A 26,931-nucleotide genomic window follows, 5' to 3' on the forward strand; every position below is an offset into this window, starting at 1 on the left:
TTTAAACCCAGGTCCTCCGGAAGAGCAGTCAGTGCCTTTAACTGCTGAGCCATCTCTCCGGTCCCACAAATCAGAGTTTAAGATTCCTGGTCTATAGTAAATGTGGGATAACTGTTCCTAGTCTTTACCAAGATGTTGGAAACAGGAGAGGAAACTGGTGTCTCCCTAAAACACACTGAGTACTCACGGATGTAGGAGAAAGCTAAACTCTCACTCTCACATGCAACAAACACATGTTTTGTGATCCAAACACATGGGTGTCCTCCCAAGCACTAAGGAATTCCCAGCAGAATGTCCTACAGTTGAACTCAGTTCAGATGGTACCTGGAACTATCGTCAGATCCCACAGATCTGATGGAGAGAGTGTCACACCCAACAGATCTGAGCTCAGTCCCAACCCAGAGCAGTAGGCTACCCACAGCCCCTAGCTGTCTTGGTTTTAAACCCAAGATTCGATGACTGCCTTCTCGGGTCATTTGCTGGAGTGGCCCACAGACTCAAATACACACAGTGGCTGGCTTACTTGCTCAGCAAAGGCTGTGGAGGATGTAGAGAAGTCAGATGAAGATCTGTCTCAAGAGCAGGTAAGAGCTAAGAGGAGCTGGGTCAAGAATCCAGGGTCAACAAAGAAAGGGTCAACAGAGAATCAAAGGGTCAACAGAGAAAGATTCCCTTGGCAGCTTTATCATTAGGAAGTCTATCTCAGGAAGTGCAGGCCTGGGTATGGTACGAAGGGGCTCCTTAAAAGGTTCAGTTCTCAGCTGGAGATGCTGCTGAGAGCTGGTGACTGGATCAAGAAGGTATTGACTTCACTGATGAATTCACCTCATCCACTGATGAGTTCATAGGCAAATAGGCTACATAAAGAACTAAGTGAGACCTCATTGGAGAAAGTATGTGGATAAGGGCCTGTCTTTGAAGGGAAATACCTTGACCCTGACCCATTTTCCTTTCTATGAGGTGATTTCTGTAGCTGTGGTAAAATATCATGACCATAAGCAACTTAGCAAAGAAAGGTCCCCAAAGAGATGACTGAACTCCACTAGCAGAAACAATGCCTTTCTACCAACTTCCTGTGGGGGAAATGTGAGGCAAACAGGTCTGAAAACACAGAGGTAGCAGGGGCGAATCATACACTGGTCATTCCCTACATACCATCCTGATTAAGACCAGTAAAGATGGGTAAAAATACAACAGGTTTTTTGTCCCTAAAGCCCAGCTGTAACTCTCAGGATTGCCACATCCTTTAGCCAGTCCACCTGAGAGGAGTCCACGTAGCTTCAGTGAGTAAGGGTGCCGATAGTTGGGAAAATACAGAAAGGGGATGAAAAGCCCCAAAACAAAGGCCTTAGATACAATGCCATCTCGACCAACCTACCGTCATAATTGACTCTCATAAAATGACTATGTCACAGAGTCTGACCCCAGGGGCACAGATGTCTGCTGACAAGCACGGGTGGGGTGTAGGACATCATGCTGAACTGAAAGCCTGGCATGCGTTTTCAATTTTAAAATAAATACACTATCAAGGGGGGATGGAGATCCCACTCCCTCTTTTTTTTTTTACAGGTCTCATCTGCTAACAGACAAGAGAGACCATTCACCAACATCTGTGATGTTGATCAGGATTGTATTCATTTTTTAGAGGAAAGCTAGTTCTTCAGATCTTCCCTTTCCTGGGGATTCGAAACTACTCTTGCAACAAAATGGAAAGGCCCAGGCCCCACCCCCAGCACACTGTACCCCCTAGAGTCCTCGTCTTGAGAACCTCCCATCATACCTACCATGATGGTGTGTTCAGGAAATTTGGATCGGACCAGTTTCACGAATTCCACAAAATGTTCCGAATACCCATTGGCCACATCCAGGCAGATGAACTTCAACTGTGGCACAGCTTCCAAGATGCGACTCATCTTCTCTAGATCATTCTGCCCACTGCCCGAACTCACGGCTACATGCTGTGGCAAAGTGAAGCATAGAAGACAGCCATGAAGCCGGGCGGTGGTGGCGCACGCCTTTAATCCCAGCACTCGGGAGGCAGAGCCAGGTGGATCTCTGTGAGTTCGAGGCCAGCCTGGGCTACCAAGCGAGTCCCAGGAAAGGCGCAAAGCTACACAGAGAAACCCTGTTTCAAAAAACGAAAAAAAAAAAAAAAAAAGACAGCCATGAACAGCAGTATTCAAAGCAACCCCCCCCCCCCCCCCCCCGCAATCCGGCAACCCTCTGAGGTCTACCCTGAGCAAACACAGAGGCTCTATTCAAGAGACAAACAGCAGCAGAGGTAAAGGAGACCTGCTCCTTCCATGGCTGACCTAAACTTTATTTTTTCTTTCACGCCCTTGACTTACACCCATCCTTGAACCTGGGATTCAGCAATAAAACCTCACAGTAAACAGATTCTGAAATCCTTAAGGCCTTATCCTCAGCTTCCATTCAGTTTTCTCAAGCTTGCTGTGTTGAACTACTGTAGAGCTACTGATGCAAAATGTGTCCTGGGGGAAACTCACAGAAGGGCACCATGGGAAGTTTCCAGAAAGAACAAGTGAGAACACCACCCATTTACAGGTTAAGGACATCTATGGCTGGGATATGTCTCAACTGGAAGAGTGCTTAAGGCCCTTCTCTTCTGCCTACTGAGCTCAAGGCCAGTCTGAGGTACATCATGCCCTGAGTGATGGTCAATATTGTCAACTTGAGAGATTCTAGAATGACCTGGGAGACAGGCCTCTTGGGCATGCCTTTGGGAGATTACCTTGGTTGCATTAGTTGAGGTGGGGGACCCGTGGCAACATTCCTTTGCTGGGATCCTGGGGTATGTGTAAATGGAGAAAGGGAGCTGAGCAGCATGCATTCTTCACTCTAGGCTTCCTGATTGAGGGTGCATGTGATCCGCTGCTCCAAGCAGCTGCTACCTTGACCTCCCTACCATGACAGTCTGTACCCTTGAACTGTGAACCAGAATACATGCTCCTTTAAGTTGCTTTTGTCAGAGTGTTTCATCACAGAAATAGAGGGGGGAAACTAAAACATTGTGTCTTAAAACAAACAAGTAAATAAAACCAGGGGCTGGAGAGATGGTTCAGTGGTTAAGGCTTACTACTCTTACAGAGGACCCAGGTTTGGTTCCCAGCACCCACACAAAGGCTTACAACCATATGGAACTCCAGTTCCAGAGGATCCAACACCTTTCTCTGGCCTCTGCTGGCATTAGGCATACATGTAATGCACACAGACACATGCAGGCAAACACACACATAAAAATAAGTCTTTTTAAAAAGCTACACCCAGGTTGATGTGAGATTTTTGTTGTTTTGTTGTTATTAAACAGTAATATGCAATAATTAGCTATATAGCATTTGTATTACATGGGACATTACAAGTCTTATAGAAATGATTTAAATCTATAGGAGGATATATATAAGTTAGATGTAGATTTATCTATAGAACCTCAGCAACCAAGGACTTTGGCATATGCAAGGAGTGTGCAGAGACACTCTGAACAATATATCAAAAACGAAAGACTTTATATTGAGCCAGAATTATTTTATCTCTTAAACCAAACTTTTTGTAGTGGAAGTCCACACCTAATTAAATCATAGTGACAGCAGCCACAGCCATGCTAGCACCCAAAATCATTATCTCATCATAAATGATCTGCCCACAAAGAGGCAAGCCCAGACCTCACTGCTGGATTTGGCTTAGAACCAGAAGAATGTATTGGAAGGAAACTCAGTTATGCGATGGGAGGGCTTATAGATATCATTTTTGAACACCCATTTACTTAGTGGAGCTGGGCTACTGAGACAGAGTCCCCCATCCTGGCTAATTTTATGTCAACTTGACACACGCTACAGTCATCTCGGAAGCGGGAATCTCAATTGAGAAAATGCCCCTACCAGACTGGGCCTATGGGCAAGCCTGTGGTACATTTTCTTGATTGATGGCTGGTGTGAGAGGGCCCGGCTCACTATAGGCAGTGCCACCTGTGGGCTGGTGGTCCTGGGTGATGTAAGAAAGTAAGTTAGGCAAACTATAAGCCAGTAAGCAGTACTCTTTCTTGGCCTCTGCTTCCCTTCCTGCCTGTCTTGAGTTCCTACACTGACTTCCCTAGATGATGGACTACTCAATGTGCATTCTGTAAGATGAAACAAACCCCATCCTCACCAAGTTGCTTTTGGTCATGGTGCTTCATCACAGCAACAGAAACCCCAACTAAGACATCACTTGAAGTACACAACAATTTTAGCATATTTAGTCATGCCATTATTATAGAACATTTTCCTGGTTCCCAGAAGGATTTTTGATCTTTTGTGACAGCACTAGGTACTGTATTGTGTTCCCCAAAATACTGTATATCCTAATAAACTTATCTGGGGTCAGAGAACAGAAAAGCTACAATATTAAACATAGAGGTTAGGCAGTGGTAGCACACGCCTTTAATCCTAGCATTCCAGAGACAGAAATCCCTCTGGATCTCTGTGAGTTCAAGGCCGCATTGGAAACAGTCAGGCATGGTGACTCACGCCTTTAATCCCAGAAAGCAGCCTTGAATCCCAGGGAGTGGTGGTAGAAAGCAGAAAGGTTTATAAGGCGTGGAGACCAGAAACTAGAAGCATTTGGCTGGTTAAGCTTTCAGGCTTTGGAGCAACACAGTTCAGCTGAGATTCATTCTGGATGAAGACTCAGAGGCTTCCAGTCTGAGGAAACAGGACCAGCTGAGGAATTGGCAAGGTGAGATAGCTGTGGCTTGTTCTGTCTCACTGATCTACCAGCATTTCACCCCAATACCTGGCTCAGGTTTGATTTTATTAATAAGAACTTTTAAGATTCATGCTACACTGAATCTAGGGTGTCACACACTTTTTAATCCTCACAGGTAAATCCTGGCTGAGCTACATCACAAGCTCCCTGCTCCTTTTTATTTCAGAGACCGGGTCTGACTAAGTTTCCCAGGCTGCCCTTGACCTTGAGTTCCTCCTGCCTCAGCCTCTTAAGTAACTGAGATTACAGGCTACGGCACCAGACCTGGCTCCAAATGAACCTTAGGCATTACTCTTTAATTCCTTCCTCCTGCTACCAGGCCCAGATAACCATGTCTCTGAGTATTTACCCACCATGGGCAATTGTTAATGAAATCACACTTGTGGGCTTTTGTGTTTGGTTTTTACTCTGCAAAATGTTCTCAAGATTTGTTTACACTATAACATAAGTCAGTACTTCGTTTCCTTTTGGGGCTGAACAACAGTCTATCATATTGGTAGATCATATTTTATTTATTTGTCCACCAACTAGACATTTTAGTTGTTTAGTTTATATTTCCCACTTTGGGGCTATTGTAAATGTCATGAGCATTCATGAACAAGTCTATGTGTGAACACATGGTTTCATTTCTTCTAGAAATGGAACTGCTGGGTCACATGGTAACTCATGCTTTACTTTCTTGAGGAGTGTCTTAAGATTACTATTTCTGTGACAAAACACCATGACCAAAGCAACTTGGAGCTGAAAGGCTTTATTTGGCTTCTGCTTCCAAAGAAGTCAGGACAGGAACTCAAGCAGGGCAGGAACCTGGAGGCAGGAGCTGATACAGAAGCAATGGAGGGTGCTGCTTACTGGCTTGCTGAGCCTGATTTCTTATAGAACCCAGAACCATCAGCCTAGAAATGGCACCACCCATAATGGGCTGAGCCCTCCCCTATCAATCACTAATTAAGAAAATGTCCTACAGGCTTGCCTACAGCTCGATCTTATGGAGGCATTTTCTTAACTGGGGTTCCCTCCTCTCAGATGACTTTAGCCTGTGTTAAATTGACATTAAACCATCCAGCACTAGTTTTTAGGTCATTTACAAGGCAGTCTCAGCACCTACATTCCTCCCAACTATATACGAGCATTCCAATTTCTCCACATCAACGATTCTCACATCATTCTAATGACAGCCATCCTAGCAGGTGTGTAGAGTACTGAACTACAAGGCAATTTGTTATAACTAGGACACGCTGTCTGTAGCCAGGAAAAAGCACTAAGATTGGATTCACCTAGAAACCCCTGAGGAAGTAAGGCCTTCCCCAGACTCTGGTGATGGATGCTTCACTCTCCATGGTGTCCTCACAGGGAAATCCTGCGTTTTCTAATACCCGGTGCGGCAGGTTTCCTCAGCAGAGCCCTGGCAGTGACCCACTAGCCTCCAAATACTTTTGACATCAATGAAGCCTCTTCTTCCCCTCAGCCCTTGTCACTCAAACGTGTCATCATACCTGCAGGCACTCAGGGTGGTTTTCCGCAAAACATTTCCAGTCTTCCAAGGAGTAATGCTTGTGAACAGCTGTAAACATGGCATGCTAGGAAACAAAACCGATGGTCTGTCAGGAAGGAGCCGGGAAAACCCACCTCCCCCTCCACCTGCGGGATAAGCCGCAGACAAATCCATCTGTGGCTGCCACTCATGCCTAATTTGCTCTGAATGTGTTCCTGGTAACCAAAAAACAAACAAAGGTGTGCACAATGAAGCAAGGATCCCAAAACGGCCTCCTGCTCCGATATGATCAGACCACGTGTGTTCAGCCAGGGAAAGTCCGCCAAGAGGCAAGAACAAAGGAGCTTTCCCGCCCTGCTGGCCCGTCTAGCTTTTGCCCACACACAAGAACACATAGGTAGAGGGGCCCCCAGACCAGAGAGTGAGCATTCTAATGCAAGCTTCTGCTCAGCCAACCAAAGGACCTTGCCTTACACCCAAAGCTTCCTCCAATACACAACCTAAATACTTTTTTCTGAAAGCCAAGAAGGGAGGAGGTTATGTAGATAACCCTACAACTCTGACTATTGAATTCAACTTGACCACCATTGGGCAGACACCATGGAATTCTCAGAATAACTTTGAACAGAATTATTATTGTTATGAGACATAGCGCTTAAAGAATTTAAGAAATGGGCTGGAGAGATGGCTCAAAGGTTAAGAGCACCGACTGTTCTTCCAGAGGTCCTGAGTTCAATTCCCAGCACCCACATGGTGGCTCACAACCATCTGGAATGAGTTCTGGCACCCTCTTCTGAATACATAATAAATAAATAAATCTTTAAAAAAAAAAGAATTTAAGAAATATATAGCAAAGCTGGGTAGGGTGGCACATGCCTAAACCTCTATCACTTAGTGCTCTGAAGGCTGAAATTGGAGAACCCATAGCAGCGGAAGACCAGCCAGACCTATAGAGCAAGACCCTGCCTCAAAGAGGAGGGTAGGGCAGAGGAGGAAGAAATAATTAATTTAGCAACTGCTCACAACCATGGCCAGAATCAAACTTCCCTTCTCTGAGGTCTCTCTAATTTCTGAATCACCCTACACCTCCAATTCCCACTATAAAATTCTATGACTCTATTAATTCACACTCTCTGTGGATCCCAAAAATAGAAAACTCACAGAACCACGAATGGTTATCTCTGCCGACGTCGGCTATGGCATTGGGGGGACTTTGCCATGGAAATGGGAAAGGCCTGAGTGAGGTAACCCAGACTCAGGACAAACATGGTATGTACTCACTCATAAGTGGATACGAGATGAAAAGCAAAGGACAACCAGACTACAACCCACAGCTCCAGAGAAGCTGGCTAGCAGGGAGGAGAATCCCAAGAGGGACGCATGGATCACCCTGGGAAGGGGAAATAGATGAGATCTACATGAGCAAACTGGAGGTGGGGGGCAGTGGGGGTTGGGGTGAGGGTTGAGAACATAAGGGAATGGGATGGTCAAGCTAGAACCAGGGACAGAGTGGGAGAGCAAGAAAAGAGATACCATGATAGAGGGAGACATCAAGGGAACAGGGAGAAACAGGGTGCTAGGGAAGTTTCCAGGAACCACATGGGTGACCTCACCTTAGACTACTAGCAATAGTGGAGAGAGTGCCTGAACTGGCCTACTCCGAGTAGCCATTAATGACAAAAGCAAGGAAAAGATTGAGAGAGAAAAAAACACCACATTCCTTTAGCAATTAGCTTATTCGCCTCAGACCCCCCTCTGGCAGAGGCATAGAGCTGACAGTCACATAGCCCATCCTCAGTCAGGTGGATGACCTCCAACTCCACTTTCTGAGCTCATAATTTGAGAATCTTTCCCTCCCCTCACTGCTTGATAATGAATCCCAGTGCCTCCCGTGGTCAGACCTGCCACCCACAGTGAGACGCTTTTCCAGCTAATTGCATTTATCTTTGCACTTGGCAGACATGACAAGCAGAAACAGATACACCACTCCATCCTCATCAGGAAACACCCCAGTGTCAGATGTGGAAGATTCTCATCCCTGACACAGGGCTCTATGAGGCAGCAAATGCCTACAACAGCGTTTGCTCCATTTTTCCTCAGGCCAAGCCACTAGTCAAAAGACACCTTGAACTTGCCTTGGGGTCCATTCATTTTAGAGATGTGTCCTGTGGATTCTAGAGTCACTTTGGGGTTATGTCCTGCCTCTTTACTTGACTGAAGGCCCTGGGGCGAAATGCCCCTCCTCTTTCTCTGCCTCAGTTTCCTTATCTGCAAAAGGAGCCTACCCCCATGGAGTTATGATAAGAATTGAGACACACATTAGAACAGAAACAATAGAGCCCCCCCAAAACACAATAAGTGCTACGTGCAAAGTGGCTGTCTTCATCTGAAAGGGGATGGCCCTCTCCAATATGGCATTCATCCTGTTGCCTAACTTCCTTTTGAAAGCCTAATTTCTAAAACCATCACAGGCATTGTCACAGAAGAGACAGAGCTATATCTAGACCATTTCACAGAAAGCAGAGTTCAGATGTGACACATCTTTTGACTACAGAAGCAGGAAAGACATGTTCCTGGCAACAAGCAGACTCAGCAGAGAATGAGTCCAGGCTACACACACACACACACACACACACACACACACACACACACACACACACACACCCCAAAAAGCTGAGGATGTAGTGACACAGTTGAGCTCCCACCTTTGACATTACTGCAGCCATCTCAAATGTCCCCACGGTGTCCATGTTGGCCACAATGATGGGGATCCCTGAGTAGGTCTGCTTTGAGTTTCGAAATGTAAAAGTTCGCTCAAGATCCACCTGTTGGCAAATGGGAAAGAAATGAGAGTAGGCTCTTATGTAAGGCATGCAGAATTCCCAGTGTTCAGAGCAGGTCGGGAGAACACCAAGGACAGGTCTGCCCCTCAGCCCCTAGACTCTCTTAGGGCTCTGGCCCAGTGTTCCAAGGCCAGGACAGCCCACACGGAAACCAAATAGTAGGCAATACCCACATACAAAAGCTGAAACAGTGCCCAGTGTCCCCCCACACATACAAATAAGACACTGGATGTTTTTCCATGGAGCCCAAGATCTATATAAGACCTTCTTTCCTTCAGCAGCCTCCCATCCCTTTGCCATCTCCTTTCCTCATCCTGTCTCCCTCTGACCCTAAGCACACATATACACATTACTATTTCCCCCACTTCCAAGCACTGGAAGGTACTGGGGAATACTAGTTGAAGATGCGTTATATTCATTTATGCTGTGGAATATTTGTTTAATGATGCAAAGATGTGTTGCATTCTTTTATCTTGCATTTGTTTAACTCTGTAAAGCTGTGTTACTTTGCCCATCTAAAACACCTGATTGGTCTAATAAAGAGCTGGACAGCCAATAACTAGGCAGGAGAGAGAAACAGATGGGGCTGGCAGGCAGAGAGAATAAATAGGAGGAGAAATCTAGGCTCAAGAGAAGAGGGAGGAGTGAGAAAAGGAGGAGGAGAGGAGGACACCAGGGGCCAGCCACCCAGCCACACAATCAGCCACAGAGTAAAAAGGAAAGAAAGGTATATAGAATAAAGAAAGGTAAAAGCCCAGAGGCAAAAGGTAGATGAGATAATTTAAGAAAAGCTGACAAGAAACAAGCCAAGCTAAGGCCAGGCATTCATAAGTATGAAAAAGTCTCTGTGTATTTATTTGGGAGCTGGGTGGCGGGCCCCCAAAGATTAAAAACAAACAAAACAAAACAAAACAAAAAACCCACTATAGGAGGGCCTATTCTTCTAGGAAAACCCATGCACTCTTCCCCAACAATGGTGACCTTCCTTCCTCCTCCTTTCAGGTCCCTCCCATCTCACTGTTCACCTAGAGCCACACTCCAAATTTACCAGCACTGAGCTGCAAACCCTTAATCCCTTTGCCTTTCAGCTCCAGCAGCTGCTTTGTAATCATGAGAGCTGGGAGGTGATGCAACCATCTGTTTCTGCACAGAAACACTTGTTCCTCTGACTTGTAGACAGCTGCAGGGAGGGCCCACCCACTCTCCTGGAACTCCTTCCTCAGCGCACATGTAACTACGAGCTGTCAGGAATCCAGTATGATGTTCAGCCAGGACTGAGGGCTTAGCAGAATGGTGTGTCAGAGCTGGGTCCTTGCAAAAATGCTGGCAGAAGCCGGGCAGTGGTGGCACACGCCTGTAATCCCAGCACTCGGGAGGCAGGGGCAGTCCATCTCTGTGAGTACGAGGCCAGCCTGGGCTACAAAGCAAGTTCTAGGACAGCCAGAGCTGTTACACAGAGAAACCCCGTCTCAAAAAACAAAAACAAAACAAAACAAGCAAAAAGCTGGCAGAGTCAGAATTACTCCTGTGACCCAAGACAGTCTTATGCTTGAGCTTATCACAGAAAGGCCACTCCCAAGACTCCATTTCTCAAACTCCTGTCTGCTTGGGTTTGACCAATGGTGAATACCAAATGAGAAACTGGAGGACAAGGGCAAGGTGAGATCCAGAACCCTCTCTCCTTTGGGTGCTCCTGCAGGCAGCTGCGCCTTCAGATCTGTGTCCATTCCTGGTTCTAGCTTTCCCAGCAGAGTCCAGTCCCTCACTCACTCTCACCTTAGGGTGCTATTGCCAATCTCTCAGCCATGTCAGGAAGAATTTTGGTAGGGATGTCTCAGTCAGTAGAGTGCTTGCCTTGCAAGTATGAGAATCTGAATTAGGATCCCCAGAGCCACTGGGAGCCAGAAACATGCCTATTATCCCAACCATGAGGAGATCAGAGGCAGGTGGATTCCTTAAAGCTCTTAGGCCAGGCTAGACTAGTCCAAGCCAACAACAGACTTTGTCTCAAACAAAAGATAGACAGACCCTGAGGATCCACCCTTGTGTTACAAGGTCCAGCTGACACCCTGCGAGACGACCGAGGGACTACTCCTGGCCACTCTGAACTACTATTGCCCCTTCTGCTTTTTGCCCAGACTGAAAACAATCAGAATTCCGGGTCTCAAATACTCTTGTAATTCTGCCCAAGATGCACAGGAGGAAAGAGCCTCTGCACTCTGTCCCCATGAGATCACAATGGCTTTTTCTTGGCACACCAAAACCTATCTGCACCCCCCCACACACACACACACACACACCCAGCACTTCACAGAAAAGGGCAGCTTTAACAATGAAGCCTTGGCTTCCTATCTCCACAAGGCAGATTTGTGGGGCTGGAGGTGTGTAGTTCAGCAACAGAACCCATGTTTAGCACATACACCAGGCTCTGCCAACAAACCTCTCCCTCCCAAATGACATAAGGCAGATTCTTCACAATACTTAGTTCTAAGAATGAGAAATGAAATTATCTGTCCTAACCTTATCTACCCAACACACACACACACCCAAAACAGTCCACTTGTGCAGAGAGATAAATACTTCAGTCTCCTGGGCCTTTACTCCACCACAGCTGCTGAATACCCCAGATATAGCACCTCCAAATCCCCACTCAGAACATAGCAAACTCCCGTTCGTCACCCCCCAAATAATTTCCGTTCTCTTCAGTGAGTCAGTCTGATGATTACCCAGCATTCTGCAGGAGGTCTAAAGTACACACTGCCATGTTTCTGAGCAGCTTGGTGTAATGAGTCAAGCTTAAGGAGTCACTACAGGAAACATGTTCTAACCTCCTCCATGACCCTAACAAAAACAATCACTCATGGACAGGAAGACACGAACATGGGATGGCACAGAGAAGTGGCCCTGCCTCCCACCCACACACACTTCCTTCCCAATTCCTTAAGGGCACATAAAGGCAATGCCTGTATAGCTCCATAAACACCCACCAACATGGTCATAAAGAACTGCCCCTTGACTTGGGGTGAGAGAGGCTGCCCTAGAAGCATGATTGGTCTTTGGGAAGACATGCTGGAAGCTGTCCATAGAGGCCCAGGATCAGATTGAAGTCACGTGGGGAGGGAGGTCCAGTATCCTGAGTACCAGGAACAGGCTTTCTGGATGCTGATGTGGCCCAGGAAGTTTCTGCATTGGATAGCATGAACAGTTTAGCACCGGTATGAGCCACACAGTCTCATAAGTGAAAAGTGCATCATAAGCCAGGGCAGTGGTTCACACAGAGAAAGCCTTCTTGATGATCTCCACAAACATGTCAAGACTGCCCCAAGCTGCATCCATCAAAGCCTCTGTGTTGGAAACTGTATATTTTGGAGTGTCTCCCTGGGTGAATCCGCTGCACTCATGACTAAGAACAAATCTGGGCAAACCTTCTAATTCCACAAAGCAAAGTTTACATAGGCTGCTACGGGTTGAATTGTGGCTCCCCCAAATGACACCGAAATCCTAACACCATTACCTGTGAATATAACCTTATTTGGAAAGAGGATCTTTGCAAGTGACCAAGTAAAGATGGGGTCACCTAGGGTGTAGAATGGCTCCTCTCAGAAGGGGAAACACTCAGACACAAGCACACCAAAGGAGGACAGCTTACAGAAATGAAGTTAGGGGCTAGGTCGGACATCTACATGCCAAGGAGGGCCAAAAGTGGCCAGCAGCTAGCAGGAGCTGGGGAGATGCCTGGAGCAGATGCTGTCTCCCTCTCACACACCTAGATCAGGGGCTTCCAGCGCGCCCAGCTGGGACACAAACGAAGCCTGTTGAGGAGTGAGTGGCCTCCTCTGTAATTCTGTGCCCCAGGACACAGTGTCAAGGAGATAAAATACGTCGTAACAGAACTGACGAAAACTGGAACCCCTTTCTTCTGTATATTCTCTCCACCCTGCCCTGGTCTCTATCCCCTAAGGGTCAGACTGTCACAGATGGGGACCGTTAGCCCCACCTCTCCCTAATGGTCCAACAATCAGTACAGAGTTGTAAGCAGATGGAAGGGCATTTGCATTTACCCTGTCTCAGGACAAGTGGGTGGTTCTCTCCTGTGAAGACTCTTCAATACCCAACTTTCAAATCCTGCGTTAATATGTTAAAAAACAAAACTAACAGACAAAAAAAAAAAAAAAAAAAAAAAAAAAAAACCTCTAGGTGGCTGGGGAGATGGCTCAGTCTGTAAGGTGCTTGTCATACAAGCCTGAGGATCCGAGTTTGACCCCAGGAACCAAGCTAGAAGTTAGGTACAGCAGCACATTTGTAACCCCCGGGTGGGGGTGTGAGGAGTGGAAACTGACGGACAGAGCTCCCTGGAGCTTGCTGGCCAACCTGACTAGACTACTCGGCAAGTTTCAAGCCAGTGAAAAACCCTGTATCAAAATTTCCTTTAAAATAAATAAATAATAATTTAAAAAGGGGTGGACAGTGTCTGAGGAATAAAACCAGAGGCTGACCTCTGGCCACCCTCTGTGCACACACACACATACATGATCATGTACACACAAGACTGGGTCCCCTGGGATGACGCAAACCCCATGTGTATCAGATACATCCAAAAGTCTTAACTCAATCAACAAATCCCGTGGCACGTAAGCACCAGACAACAAAAGAAACACGGAGATGGGACAGTAGAGAGGCAAAGGTGTTTCCTTCAGCTGTGCCAGGCAGGCAAGTCACATTGTGTGAGCTCATCCACCAAGCAGGAGTACTCAGCCCCAGGAGGCTAGACCACAAACAATGGGAACAGCCATGCCACTTAACACCATCACAGAAGCTACAGTGTGAGCAACAATCCTCAGGGGCACCAGTTCTTACTGTGATGGGAATAGATGCAGGAGTCAACCCATGCTGGGACAATAGGAGTGGCACTCAGCACAAGTTATAAAACCAAGTGTTGCATGACATCATATTGTTCACATAAATATTAATACTGTACCTTCTCAAGAGCCTTCCTAGTTCAGCAAATGCATAGATGTTTGCTTTATATATATATATATATATATATATATATATATATATATATATACACACACACACACACATATATATATATATAAATAAATGGCTCACATCTAGATAAATTTTACATAAACATTAAGAAAACAAACAAACAAACATTGAGGCTACCAAATTATAAATCCTGATCCGGGTTTAGGTACTTACTGGCTACTAGTTCCTATACAACAGTTCAGGTGTTTTCTCTAGTGTCTATTTTTGTTCCAAAGGTTTGCCTGGTTCTTAGCACCAGAAAGTACACCTGAAGGACAGGCCCAGGGGCATCTAATCTGGGTGGATAAGGGTCCATCGCCGCCTGCCCCCCCCCCCCCCCCACCACTTCCTGTCTTGTCCCATTCTGGCTCCAAGCAGCCAATGCTCCTGCTTAGGGAAAGTGACTTGGGTCTACTCGTTCATTGGCTAGTGCAGGAGGCAGACCTAATCCGTACCAACCCCCAGCTGGCAGTTACAGGCAGGGCAGTCCAGCCTGGGCACCTGAAAGAGTTGTTTGCTGAGGGGATTTATTTATGGTCTTGTTTGTGAAGCCAGAGGGATGGGGCGGGCAAACTGGCTCAGCTCCCCCATGTTTACTCCTTGGGCTCAAACTCAAACCCTGTCCTTTCAGGCTCTTCGTCCTGTCCTTTGCTCTCCCGCAGAGCAGCGAAGCCACAGTCCCGGAACACTACTCCTTCAGCGGGCTCCGCCTTTCCAGAAAACTATTTATCCTTTAAAGTCTGACCTCGGCCGTCTCCCGTCTCCACCTGTTTCCAAGCTTCCATCTTATTATCACACAACTAACTTCCAAACGGCCGGAATGACCCTCACGCCAGCGCCGTCCGCTTGCCTCACTCTGGGCTGGGACTGCAGACTGTCAGGTACCGCAGAGTGCCACCAAGAAGCAAGTCCCCAAGCTCAGCTCCGGCAAGAGCATTTAAAACTCATGAAGAAAATCTTGAACTTGAGAGCTGTGAGCGCCCAGGTTTGGATTTTTTTTTCTTTGTTTTGTTTTGTTTTGTTGTGTTCACGACATTACCACAGGACCTAATGCTAAATCAGCAGAGGCAAGTCCCAGCACCAGCGGACACTGCTCCAAAGCCCAAGAATCTGCAGCTGCGTTTCTCTTCCTTTCCATCACCGCGTCCTCTCCTCCCTGAGTGCCCCTCCTGAGACCCATTCCTTCTAAAGTCACTTGGTTGGTTGATCTTAGCTGCTCTGCGGTTGAGTTTCAGTGTGAACTTCCCTAAGCCCACTAACAGACGCCTTTATAATTCCAGGCCCGAACTAGGCCCCCTTGTCACGGACCCTAAAGACAGTCTAGGTGTAAGAGAAAACCGACTGGCCTTCCCCTTTCTCGGAGTGGGTAGAAGGTGTGACACCTCTGCCTTGGGCACAGACGAGGCACCCCGTGCCAACCCTTGCACCCACTTCCCCCTTGCCAGCCCGAAGGCGGCATGCCAGCGGCCCCCACCTCGGCTCGGCTCTTGAGGCTGCTCCGCTTAGGTCGCAGCAGAACATCCTTGAAGTCGAGTTTAAGGTCCGCATCTATGCGGGGCATGGTGCCGGCGCTGCGCGGTGGCTTCCTGCGGCGGCGGAGGCGGTGCGAAGGCCGGCGTCAGCCAGGGGCTGCGGGGCGCGTGCGTACAGCGGCGCCGGGATGGCTGTGCGCAGACCGGTGCTCCGCAAGCCCGGTGCTCGGCAAGCCCGGTGCGTACGCCGTGTTCTTAAGCCGGCGCGCCCCGAGCCCGCCGCACAGTTCCACCAGCCCAGCGCCCCGGGGGCGTGTCCCGCCCCTCCCCGCCCTCCAGGTCCCGCCCACCGCCCCGCCCACAGCCCGGTCTCCTGGCTGAGCCCCTCCCCCGGGCCCAGCTCCTTCTGCCTGAGCATTGCTGTGAAGCCGGAATCTGCCATGCGGGACCCTAGAACCCTCCCTCTAGGAGGGGCTGAGCTGCGAGATGTCTGCTGATTAGAGGAAGCCCTGCAACCAAGTCTCCCATTCCCCAGAGTGTACCCTCGTCTGACTCATTGAGGGGAAAAGGAGAAGCTAGAAGAGGCACAAGCTTGCCAGTTACCAGGGTAGTTAGGAGACCAGGAATATGGCTTTTTTTCTTTTTTTTTTTCTTTTTTTCTTTATTATTACTATTTTTTTTAAGACAAGGTCTCATTATTTGGCTCTGACCGTCCTGGAACTCACTATGTAGACCAGGATGGCCTCGAACATCATAAAGATCTGCCTGCCTCTGCCTTCCTGGTGCTGCCTCCTGAGTGAGTGCTGGAATTAAAGACGTGAGCCACCGAGCCTGGCTGTAGAGTGTGGCCTTCTTTATCCACAGTAAAAGAAAAAAAAAAATGTCAGGTCCAACAGGATCTCCCAATTCCCCCTTCGCAAAAAAGGGGCAGGCCCACTGATTTGATCCAAAAACGACAGTCTGAGCTCAACTCCGGCTGAACTCTGGCAGGGTAAACAAAAAGATTACTGTCGGATAAATCAAAGCTCACATGCAGCATTCTTCGGGAATCTTCGAGAAAGGGCGCTTCCTTTGGTGTATACCTGTGATTACATAGCACAGCCCAAAGCTAACCTCCAGGATCCTCCAGCCCCTGGTAACATGCACTTATTATGAATGTCAAGGCGCCCATGACAGCCTTCTGGTTCTTCTCACCTCCCCCATGCCTTCTCCACCATGCTAGTTCCCAGGCTGTCCCAGCTAACCCACCCTCCTCCCTCTCCAAAGTAACTCTTTGTAATGGACAGGACTCTCCCTCCATTTTTGCTATTCTCTCCCCGTTATTTTCTCTCCCCACCCACCAAGAGATAGCCCTAGCAGGGCACTCTGCTTTTTCTCTTTGCTCTGAACTCTTCCAGGTGCTCTGGCTGGCTGTTTCTCTCTCTCTCTCTCTCTCTCTCTCTCTCTCTCTCTCTCTCTCTCTCTCCTATGTGCAAGAAAAACTGTGACGGTTTGGAGGTTTGAATAAGGATAGATAGCTCCCATAGGCTCATACATTTGAATGCTTAGTAACCCAGAACGAACTGTCTGAAAGGATCAGGATTAGGAGGTGTGGCTTTGTTGGAGGAAGTGTATCATTGGGTTTGAGTTTCTGAACTTCAAGTTTTCAAAGGCCCATGCCAGATCCAGTGTCATCTCATCTGCTTACCGTGCTGTCTGTCATGATGATCATGGACTAAACCTCTGGAGCTGTAATCAAGCCCCAGTTAAATGCTTTCTTTTATAAGAGGTGCCTTGGTCCTGGTGTCTCTTCCCAACAATAGAACGGTGACTAAGATAAAAGCCTTCTCCAGAACCACGGGCAGCCATCACCTCAGTGTTTTTTTCACTCACCCTCACTTACAAAAAGGTTGAGAATTTAGGCTTCCGTAATTTCATTCCCCTCAGTGTGTCCACCAAGTGTTGAGACAGATCTTGCGTGTGCTCAAGAAGAGACCCCTGGGAGGTCAGCAAAAAGGAGGGCCGTGACAGTGTAACTCAGTGGCTGGCGATGTGCATGCCCAGTATTCCAGCTATAGCAGAAAAATCAAAGAGGGAGCAGAAAAAAAAAAAAAAAACGAGGCTTACGTAAACGGAATGTCTTGGGACCTCTGTCTAGTTTGAAAACTTGGACACATTCCAGTTGGGTGACCTTGAAGGTATCTAACTCAAGTGTTTTCATAGGTTAAAAAGAAAGGTTAGTGTACAGGGTGGTGGTGCGAGCCTTTGATCCCAGCACTCAGAAGAAAGAGTCAGGCAGATCGGATCTTCATGAGGCCTGCCTGGTCTACATAGTGAGTTCTAGGACAACCAGGTGTACATAGAGAGACCCTGTCTTAAAAAAACATAGTAAGTACAATATAGGATTTATAGTACGTATGTAATGAATGTTAGCCGTCTTGGTTACTTTCTATTGCTGTGATAAAACACCTTGACCAAAAGCAACTTGGGGAGGACGGGGTTTATTTTACTCGAAGGTTATAGCCCATCATCAGGGAAGCCGAGGCAGGAGCTGAAACAGAGGCTATGGAGGCACTCCACTCGCCAGCTTGCTCTCCAGGGCTTGCTCAGCTAGCTTCTTAGACCCAGGAGCAGCTGCCCAGGGATGGCACCAACCGCACTGGGCTGTGCCCTCCCACATCAATCATCAATCAAGAATCTGCCCCACAGACTTGTCCACACAGCAATCTGATGGAGGCAAGTCCTCAGCTGAGACATCCTCTTCCCGGATGACTCCAGCTCACGTCGAGTGGACAAAAACTTCGCAGTAGCTATTTGGAGTCACATGTCCCTGATGTGGTAGAGCCTGGATGGTTAACTGCTCCAGGCAGGACTCGCCGGCAGTAGCAGGGACAGAAGCACAGCTCTGCTCTGTCCCTAGCAGCAGTCCCAGTTAAATGTCTCAGCATTAGCGATGTATGCCATTTTGGTGGGTCAACGTGCATGTCAAAGAGGCACCAGAAGCTCCTCCCTTTTCCCTGTTTTAAATAAGTGAAGTTATAAGGCACCTTGGGTGTGACTACAATCCGATAAGACAAAACTACAGCTGTTTCAGGGTGAGTCCTTGACTAGAAATGTGGTTTTGGGTGTTATTACTAGAACATTGCAGGTTCACAGCTGGGAAAGGGGAAGCATTTTAACCAGACGTCTTGAGTAAGACACTGTGACCAAGCCAACTTACAGAAGAAAAAGGAGTTTATCTGGGGCTTACAGTTTCAGAGGGCGAGTCCATGACCACTAAGGCTGGAGCAGGCAGGCAGGCAGGCAGTGCACTGGAACAGTGACTGGGAGCTTATATCGTGATGTACAAGCATGAGGGAGGGAGAGGCAGAGAAAGAGACAGACAGACAGACAGAGACGGAGACAGAGAAGCAAGAGGAGGGAAGGAGAGAGAGAAAGAGAGAAGCAAGAGGGAGGGAGGGAGGGAGGGAGGGGGGAGAGGAAGAGGGAAGAGGGAGAGAGAGAGAGAGACTGGGAATGGAGTCATTTGAAACCTCAGAGCCCACCCCTAGTGACACACCTCCTCCAACAAGGCCCAATCCCCTAACCCTTCCGGAATAGTTCCTCCAAACTGGGGACCAAGTATTGAAATATACGAGCCTGTGGGGCCACCCTCAACCAATCCACCACAGCAAATGTTCATCTTGCTGGGATTTTTGATTCTTAGCACAGGAGGAGGCTTCAGCCAGACTCCAGAGCCAGGGGCTCCTTTCCTTTCCCAAGTTTCCGAAATTCCCACTCCTCCACCCACCCCCATCCGGTCTTTCTAGCCTACCTCAGTGTCACTTTTATTTCCTTCCTGTTCTCTGCAGCCTCACCCATTCTCTGTGAACTATCATGTGCTTCAGCTAACCATAAAAGCACCGTTGCCCAACAGTCGCATTCACGCTAATGTCCACACACGATCGAGGTCTTAGCCCATCCCACTCGCTCTCATTATCTTTGTCCCCGGGAACTTCATGCATTTTCATGGAAGGAAACCAAACTTACCAAAGAGAATGGAAATGACCACACGCAGTCCAGCCAATGCAATAGTTAGGACCCTTTACACACTGGAAGCCGGCCAAAGGAACAAGAGAAACAAATGGGCTGGCTCTGTGTTCCCTGCCACAGTCACTGTCTTAAAGGAAAGCCCAAGGGGTCTGTCCTCAGCTACTCTCTGGTACTGAAAAGAAAACTTCACAGTAGTCATGCCATACCTTTTCTTTCTGGAATATTCTACCTGCCTCCTCAGACATAAAATCATGTTCCTTAAAACCTCAGTGTGGGTTCTAATTCTTTCCCACACGGTTGTACAGCTGTTTCCTCCAGATTGAAATAGTCTCTTCGGGCGAGAAGAGAAGGTTTAGGGGCTCAGGAAACGTACAAGACTCTCAGGGTCCCTCCCTGAGGTGCACAGGTTATATGCAATCGCTGAGGAGAAGGGGATTCCAGTGCTGTAGGTGTCTGCAAGCCCTGCAGGAGCCGTGGGGCTCTTGTGAGCTTGCCTGTTCTGGGGTGGGACTCTTCCACAGTGCAGCTGACGGTGAGTCACTCAAGCTCCTTGTATGTAAGACCGGTAACTTCACTGGTTTACCGAGCTGGATTTAGACCTCTACTTCCCAGGAGAAGCACCCTGACACATGCCGTCATGGACTCCGCTTCTATGTCTTCAATGCTTTACAGACACCCACATGTTCATTACCTGGCCTACAGAACCAGCTCCTCCACAGACTTGCTCAAAATACAGCTCCAAAAACCTGGATCCCACCCAGGGTTATTGAGGTAAAATTTGCATATCGTCGGATCCCAGTGATTGTTATGCTTGATAAGACAGGAAACTCCCCAGCACGGCGGCTGTCCAGGGTCATTTATTAACTTTTATCAACACTGGTTGAGCAGCAAGGAGTCCCATTGTTAGTATGTTAGGAGGAAAATCTATTTCATTGCATTTGCTTTATCTTTTTGCTAAATAAGATTTTTTTTTTTAAAAAAAATCACATTTATTTTATTTATGTGGTGGCAGCGGGGTAGGTACAAGGGGAGGCCAGAGAACAACCTGCTTTGGGATTGAACTCAGGTCATCAGACAGGCAGCAAGTGTGCCTACCCCCTGAGCCATCCTGCCAGTCCCTAAATAAGCTTTTAAAGCAATAACCAAGAAACAAATTTTGAAATGTATATTAAATAGTAATTATAAAATAATTAAATAGTAATTATTAAAATAGTAATTATAATTAAATAGTAATTTTTTTTAAATGCAGAATGCCCAGATTGCTACTTCTGTGAATGAATCAAAATTCTCCTCCAAGGCACCAAAAGCTCATATTTAACACCAGCTCCTCTGAGTGCCAGGCACCGTGCCAAGAGTTTTTATTCCATTTTCTTGGCTCATCTCTCAAAACCCTGTGCCATTATCACCCTGGCCATTATACTTACCCAGATGAGAAAAAACTTGAGGTTCGCAAAACTCACCCAACTTCTAGAGGCTTCCTTGAGTCTATGAACCCCAACTGGTTCTTGAATAAGATGTTTCAATAACTTCTCACTGAAATTGAACAGGGAAGGTAGACTATGGAACACAGCTGAGCTAATGCTGGTGACTTTGTCGTCATGGAGACCACAGATATTTGCATACTTCGCCTCAATGCTTGAGGTCCCTCAAGTCGAATTCTAGCGAATGTGTTAGGAGGGCTTGCCATTGAATGCACTCATGAACAAGCATTCACATGGTTATATCACAGTATGCTCTCATTCTAATGCCCATATCTCAAGACAATTAGTTTCTTTTGTACTTCCCAATCTTCTATTCTGTCTTTAAAAGCATGATTTTCAGGTTTATAATTACTGCCAAACTTTTAGAAAGTTTTCTCTTGATTTTTTTGGGGGAGGGGGTGTTTCAAAACAGAGTTTCTCTGTGCAACCCTGGCTGTCCTGGAACTTGCTCTGTAGAGTAGGCTGGCCTCAAACTCAGAGGTCCTCCTGCCTCTGCCTCCGGAGTGCTGGGATTAAAGGTGAGCACCACCACCACCTGGCTTCTCTAGAATTTTTAAAGTGTGGCCCTGTTACTGCATTTGTTTATGCACAATTAAGAAAAAGAAACTGAGAAATGGTCCAAAGATGTCCATGACACAGGGAAGGATGAGATAATCTTGTCCTGAGTGGACCAGATCCCATGTTTCTTGAGGTCATGAATTTTATTTTCAGCCCTGAAGCTGAGGTCTGATTGAAGTGGATGTTTCTTTATAGACTGAATCCCTGAAAGTAGGTGTGTAGGAAGAAATAAGGAATGAAAAATAGAACTCAATGGTGTCCCAGTGGTAGATGCTATTTAACACTGGTTCACCTTAAACTGTTTGAAGTCATTTTTTCCTGCCAACACTAAGTTGAGGCAAGCCCTGTGTGCTGGCTAGTCTTATGTCAACTTGACACACAAACTAGAATTATCTGCAAGGAGGGAACCTTAATTGAGAAAGCGCCTTCATAACATCCAGGTGTAAGGCATTTTCCTAATTAGTTATTGATGAAGAGGGCCCAGCCCATTGTGGGTGGTACCATCCCCATGGCTGATGGTCCTGGGTTCTATAAGAAAGCAGGCTGAGTGTGCCATAGGAAGCAAGCCAGTAAGCAGCTCTCCTCCATGGTCTTTGCATCAGCTCCTGCCTCTAGGATCCTGCCCTGTTTGAGGTCCTGTCCTGACTTCCTCCAGTAATGAACAGCAATGTGGAAGTGTAAGCCTAATAAACCCTTTCCTCCCCAACTTGCTTTTGGTCATGGTGTTTTGTCACAGCAATAGAAATCCTAAAAGGCACCCTGCTCCATCAAAGCCTCATTCTTAGGACTAAGCAAGTACACAGGGTACCTCTGAGAGTCATACCTGCTTCATCCTCTTTTCCTACAGGGCTTGATGGTACATGCCTGTAATCCCAGCACTCCGGAGGCAAAGGCAAGAGAATTGAGGATTTGATGCCAAACGGGGCTACATATCAAGACCACATCTCCACCCCCCTACACACACACTTTTTCATGTCCCAAAATAGCTTCTTGGAGTTTAGGAAGTGTAAGTCTATATTATTGGCTCATTTTAAGATTTGTCTCATTAAAATATAATTCATATTTTGAACAATTTACCTATCTGAAATTTACAGTTCAGATTTTTTTGTCTCTTCTCAGAACTGTATGACAATTGCTGTGATTTTAGAACATTTTCATCACCCTTCCCCCAAAAAATCTCATTTGTAAAATCAGTTATTTATATGACTGCTTTCCCTCCAAGGTCCAAGCTTGGGCAACACATTGTTAACGGTCTGTAGTGTCGTATGATCTGGGATCTGTAGGTTGCACTGCTGATTTTCTTAAATTTTGTAACTCTGTGCCTCAATTATTTTACCTTCCAACCTATAATTTAACTTAACAAGTACTTACAAAAGGCTTTTTTCCAGTTGCTTTGGAAGTTGACATCACACCTGAGACGCCATTGGGAAGGTGTGGATAGAATCAGAGGTCCCATGCATCTAACTTTGAATTCCAAATGAAATGTGTGTAAGTGCCTTCAGTTTATGGTCAACCAGAAACAGGGCTGAAAGTAAATTCTGAAGGGTTTAACTCATAACAAGAGCAAAGTCCTTTATATCTGAATGTTGATCTTATTGTGCATGTTCACTTTCATTAATATACCTTACAACCTCCCCTCTGATACAACTGAACACACACACACACACACACACACACACACACACACACACACACACACACAATCTTGTAGTATATTATACCAAGACTTTGCAAATTATTTATGTCACACATCGAATAGCCTTCATCCAAAAATCTGGAATCTTACTGAAATTTAGGTGCTGCAGCCAGATGCCACAGTACATGCAAATACTCCACACTCTGAAGAAAAAAAAATCCCCAATTTAAAACATTTCTGGTGCCCACCATTTCCGATGAGAGATTCCCAACCTGTGACGTGTACGGTGCAGCGGCAGGCACAAGGTGACAATTTACAGCAGAATGCTTTGAACAGTTTTGGGCTAGACACTAACATTAAAAATTGAAAATCTGAGTGGCCAACTCATTTTTTTCTTTTGTTCCTGAGGCAGGCTCTCTTGGAGCCTGTGTTAACCTTGAACTCAGTATGTAGCTGAAGACCTCCTTGAATTTCTGAACCCCTCGCTCCATCTCCTGAGAGCTAAGATTGCTGCCTGGCACCCTCAGTACCAGTTCATGCAGTGCTGGGAACGGCGCTACATGTGTACCAGTCAAGCACTGCCAGCTAAGCTCTATGTCCAGTCCGTCGGCTCACCTAAAATCCTAACACCTAGGCCAAGAGATGGCTAAGTGGTTAAGATCAGAGGCTGCTCTTCCAGAGGACCTGGGTTTGATTCCCAACACCCACATAGCTAACTACAACCATCCATAACTCCAGTCCCAGGGGATCCTATACCCTTTTCTGGCCTCCATGGGCACCAGGCACACAAGTAGTGCACAGACATACATTCAGACAAAATCCCTATGCACATAAAAATTAAATTAAAAAATAAAAAATTGGAATACCTAATCTAGTGGGTAGTTGCCCCACCACACCCCACCACCCAGTATTGATCCTCAGATTTGGTAGTGGGTGTCTCTAGTGAGCACAGCAGATAAAAAAAAAAAAAAAAAAGTCCAAACACACCAAGTTACCTTCCACTTCAATATGTGCAGAGAAAGAAAATGTAAATTTAGTTCACTTGTCACTGAGCAGCAAAATGTGTGTGTGTGTGTGTGTGTGTGTCTCGGGGTGTATGTTTTGTTTATCTAATTAAACAACTCAAAGCTATGGTGATTGAACTTAGGCTACTAAATATAGCACCCAGAAGAGGGGGCTTGGCTTCAGGACATGATGCTACCTTTAAAAGATGCTAGAGATGACCCCCAAGGTGGCTGTTGTTATTAAGGTTGTTGGTCTTTCAATTAGTTGGCTGTAACCATCTCGTTACTATCCTGGTGATCTTGCTTCTTGTTATTAAAATCTTTCACGTTACAGTTGAAGCAGAAGGGAAGAAAAAAACCCAAATGAAAACACCCTGTAGATTCATCCTTTCATTTGATGTGGGGAAATGTATTAGAAAGGCTTTCACATTTTTTTCCCACTGAGATGGTGCCTCCATGTTGTAACTAAATTTTGTAGCTGGCCAAAGCAATGGATTTCTTCTGTGTAGCAGGTTAGTTTTTCTTTTTATTTTCTTTTAAAGATTTATTTTTAATTGCGTAGTATGTGTGCATGTGTGCATGAGTGTGTGTGATTATGGGTTCATGAGTGTGGGATCCTTCAGAGACCAGGAGAGGGCTACAGATCCCCTGTGAGCTGCTCAATATGGGAACCAAACTGTGGTCCTCCAGATGAACAGCAAGTGCTCTTGACCGCTGATTATCTTCAACTACTATTTTTCTTTCCTTGATCCCTCACCACATAATTATTTCCTCTAAAGACCATTTTTTGAAGGTCATACATCTGGAAATACTTAATAATGTTCAGGCTAAAATAACCACATTTCCAGGTAACTATAGCTCCATGATACAGGTCATAATTTGTCCCTTCCCATTTGCAAATCTCTGTCTTTCCTTTTCCCATGTACTTTCACAGCAATAGAAACCCTAACTAAGACAACTCCATAGCCAAGAAACCTATCCTCCTGGGCTTGAGTGTAGCTCATTGGTGGGGTGCTTGCCTAGCACGCACAGAGTCCTGGGTTGGATCTTGAATACAGCATGAGATGGGCATGATGATGCACACTTGTAATCCTAGCATTTCAGAGATGGAGGCAGGAGAATCAGAAGTCCAAGTTTATTCTTAACTATATAGCACATTTGAGACTAGCCTAGAGCCTAGCTTTATGAGACCCAGAGAGAGAGAAGAGAGAGAGACAGACAGACAGATAGACACAGAGAGAAAGAGACAGAAACACAGACAGAGACAGAGAGAAAGAAAGAGACAGAATGAGATATGAGAATCTGACCTATACTTCCTGGTAGGCAAGTGTGACTAGGTTTCTAGCCTCTCTTGGCTTGCTGGGGTGCTGGCTGGATGTTCAGTCATGGCTGGGCTGATCCCACAGCAGGTGAACCTAGCTCCTATAGTGATGAGAGCAGAATCTGCATCAGTCTTTGGCTCACAGAGACCTCTACTCTCTTGGATCATAAGGTCCTTTCCAGTCCTATGGAACTAATACAGATCTTCCTCCTGTGGGCAAAGGAATCTTTGCTGAGATGATGGTGGCTAACATTCCTTGTCCTCTCGGCTGGATCCGGAATCCCAAAGGAGCTACCTCTGGTGTGTCTGTGAGGCTATTCCAGAGAGGCTTAGCTGAGGGGTGAAGAACAACCCTGAGCTGGGGCAGCACCATCCCATGGGCTGCCTTCTTGACCTGAATAAAATGAAAAACAGAGGGGGCTGGAGAGATGGCTCAGGGGTTAAGAGCACTGGTTGCTCTTCCAGAGGTCCTGAGTTCAGTTCCTAGCACCCACATGAAGGCTCACAACCATCTATAATGAGATCTGGTGCCTTCTTCTGGTGTACAGGCATACTATATACATGGTAAATAAATAAATCTTTAAAAAAAGAAAAAGAAAAACAGAGAAAGTGAGCTGAGTGTCAGCGCTCACCACCCTCTGCTTTACAACTGTGGACACGGTGTGACCAGCTGCCCCATGCTCTGGTTACCATGCCTTCTGCCCCTCCGTGATGGATTATATTCAAACTATGGTTCAAAATAAACCTGCTGTGCTAGCGAGTTTCATGTCAACTTGCCACAAGCTCAGGTCATCTGAGAGCAGAGAACTCTATTGAGAAAATGCCTCCTTAAGATGTGGCTCCAGGCAAATCTGTAGAACATTTTCTTAATTAGTGATTGATGGGGGTGGGGGTGGGGGTTAGCCCATGGTGGGTGGTATCACCTCCCAAGCCTAGTGGTCCTGGGTTCTATAAGAAAGCAGGCTGAGCAAACCATGGAAAGCAAGCCAGTAAGCAGCACCCCTCCATGGCCTCTGCATCAGCTCCTGCCTCCAGGATCCTGCCCTGTTTGAGTTCCTGTCCTGACTTCCCCGAATAAACCCTTTCCTCCTCAACAGCAACAGCCATCCTAACTAAGACTCTTTCCTTCTTTCTTCACTTTGCTCTAATCAGATGTTTCGCCAACATGGTGAGACAGTAAGAAATGTCTACTCACCTCCTGGCTGAGGTTTTCCTCTCTGATCTCTGCTCCACATTTTCTAGGTGCTGGTGCAGAAACATGGGTGTGGCAACAGATTTGTAGAAAGTTCCATCTCCTTTTCAGGGTCCAGAAAACAGT

General features: G+C 46.6%; 1 protein-coding gene across 1 annotated transcript in view; it reads right to left on the reverse strand.

Moving 5' to 3' along the window:
• Gmpr (guanosine monophosphate reductase) overlaps window positions 1-15,918 on the reverse strand; it is a 40,995-nt gene extending 25,077 nt beyond the window's left edge. The window contains exons 1-4 of the mRNA XM_052727360.1: window positions 15,605-15,918; window positions 8,962-9,081; window positions 6,258-6,341; window positions 1,785-1,958 (exon numbers count right to left, since the gene is read on the reverse strand). Of these exons, the coding sequence (XP_052583320.1) occupies window positions 1,785-1,958; window positions 6,258-6,341; window positions 8,962-9,081; window positions 15,605-15,691 (465 nt within the window). The 5' untranslated portion in view covers window positions 15,692-15,918. The remainder of the gene's footprint in view (window positions 1-1,784; window positions 1,959-6,257; window positions 6,342-8,961; window positions 9,082-15,604) is intronic.
• Window positions 15,919-26,931: the final 11,013 nt, after the last annotated feature.

This window comes from Peromyscus californicus, unplaced genomic scaffold (assembly GCF_007827085.1).
Source record: "Peromyscus californicus insignis strain IS unplaced genomic scaffold, ASM782708v3 Scaffold_8__1_contigs__length_139910024, whole genome shotgun sequence".
NCBI lineage: Eukaryota > Metazoa > Chordata > Mammalia > Rodentia > Cricetidae > Peromyscus > Peromyscus californicus.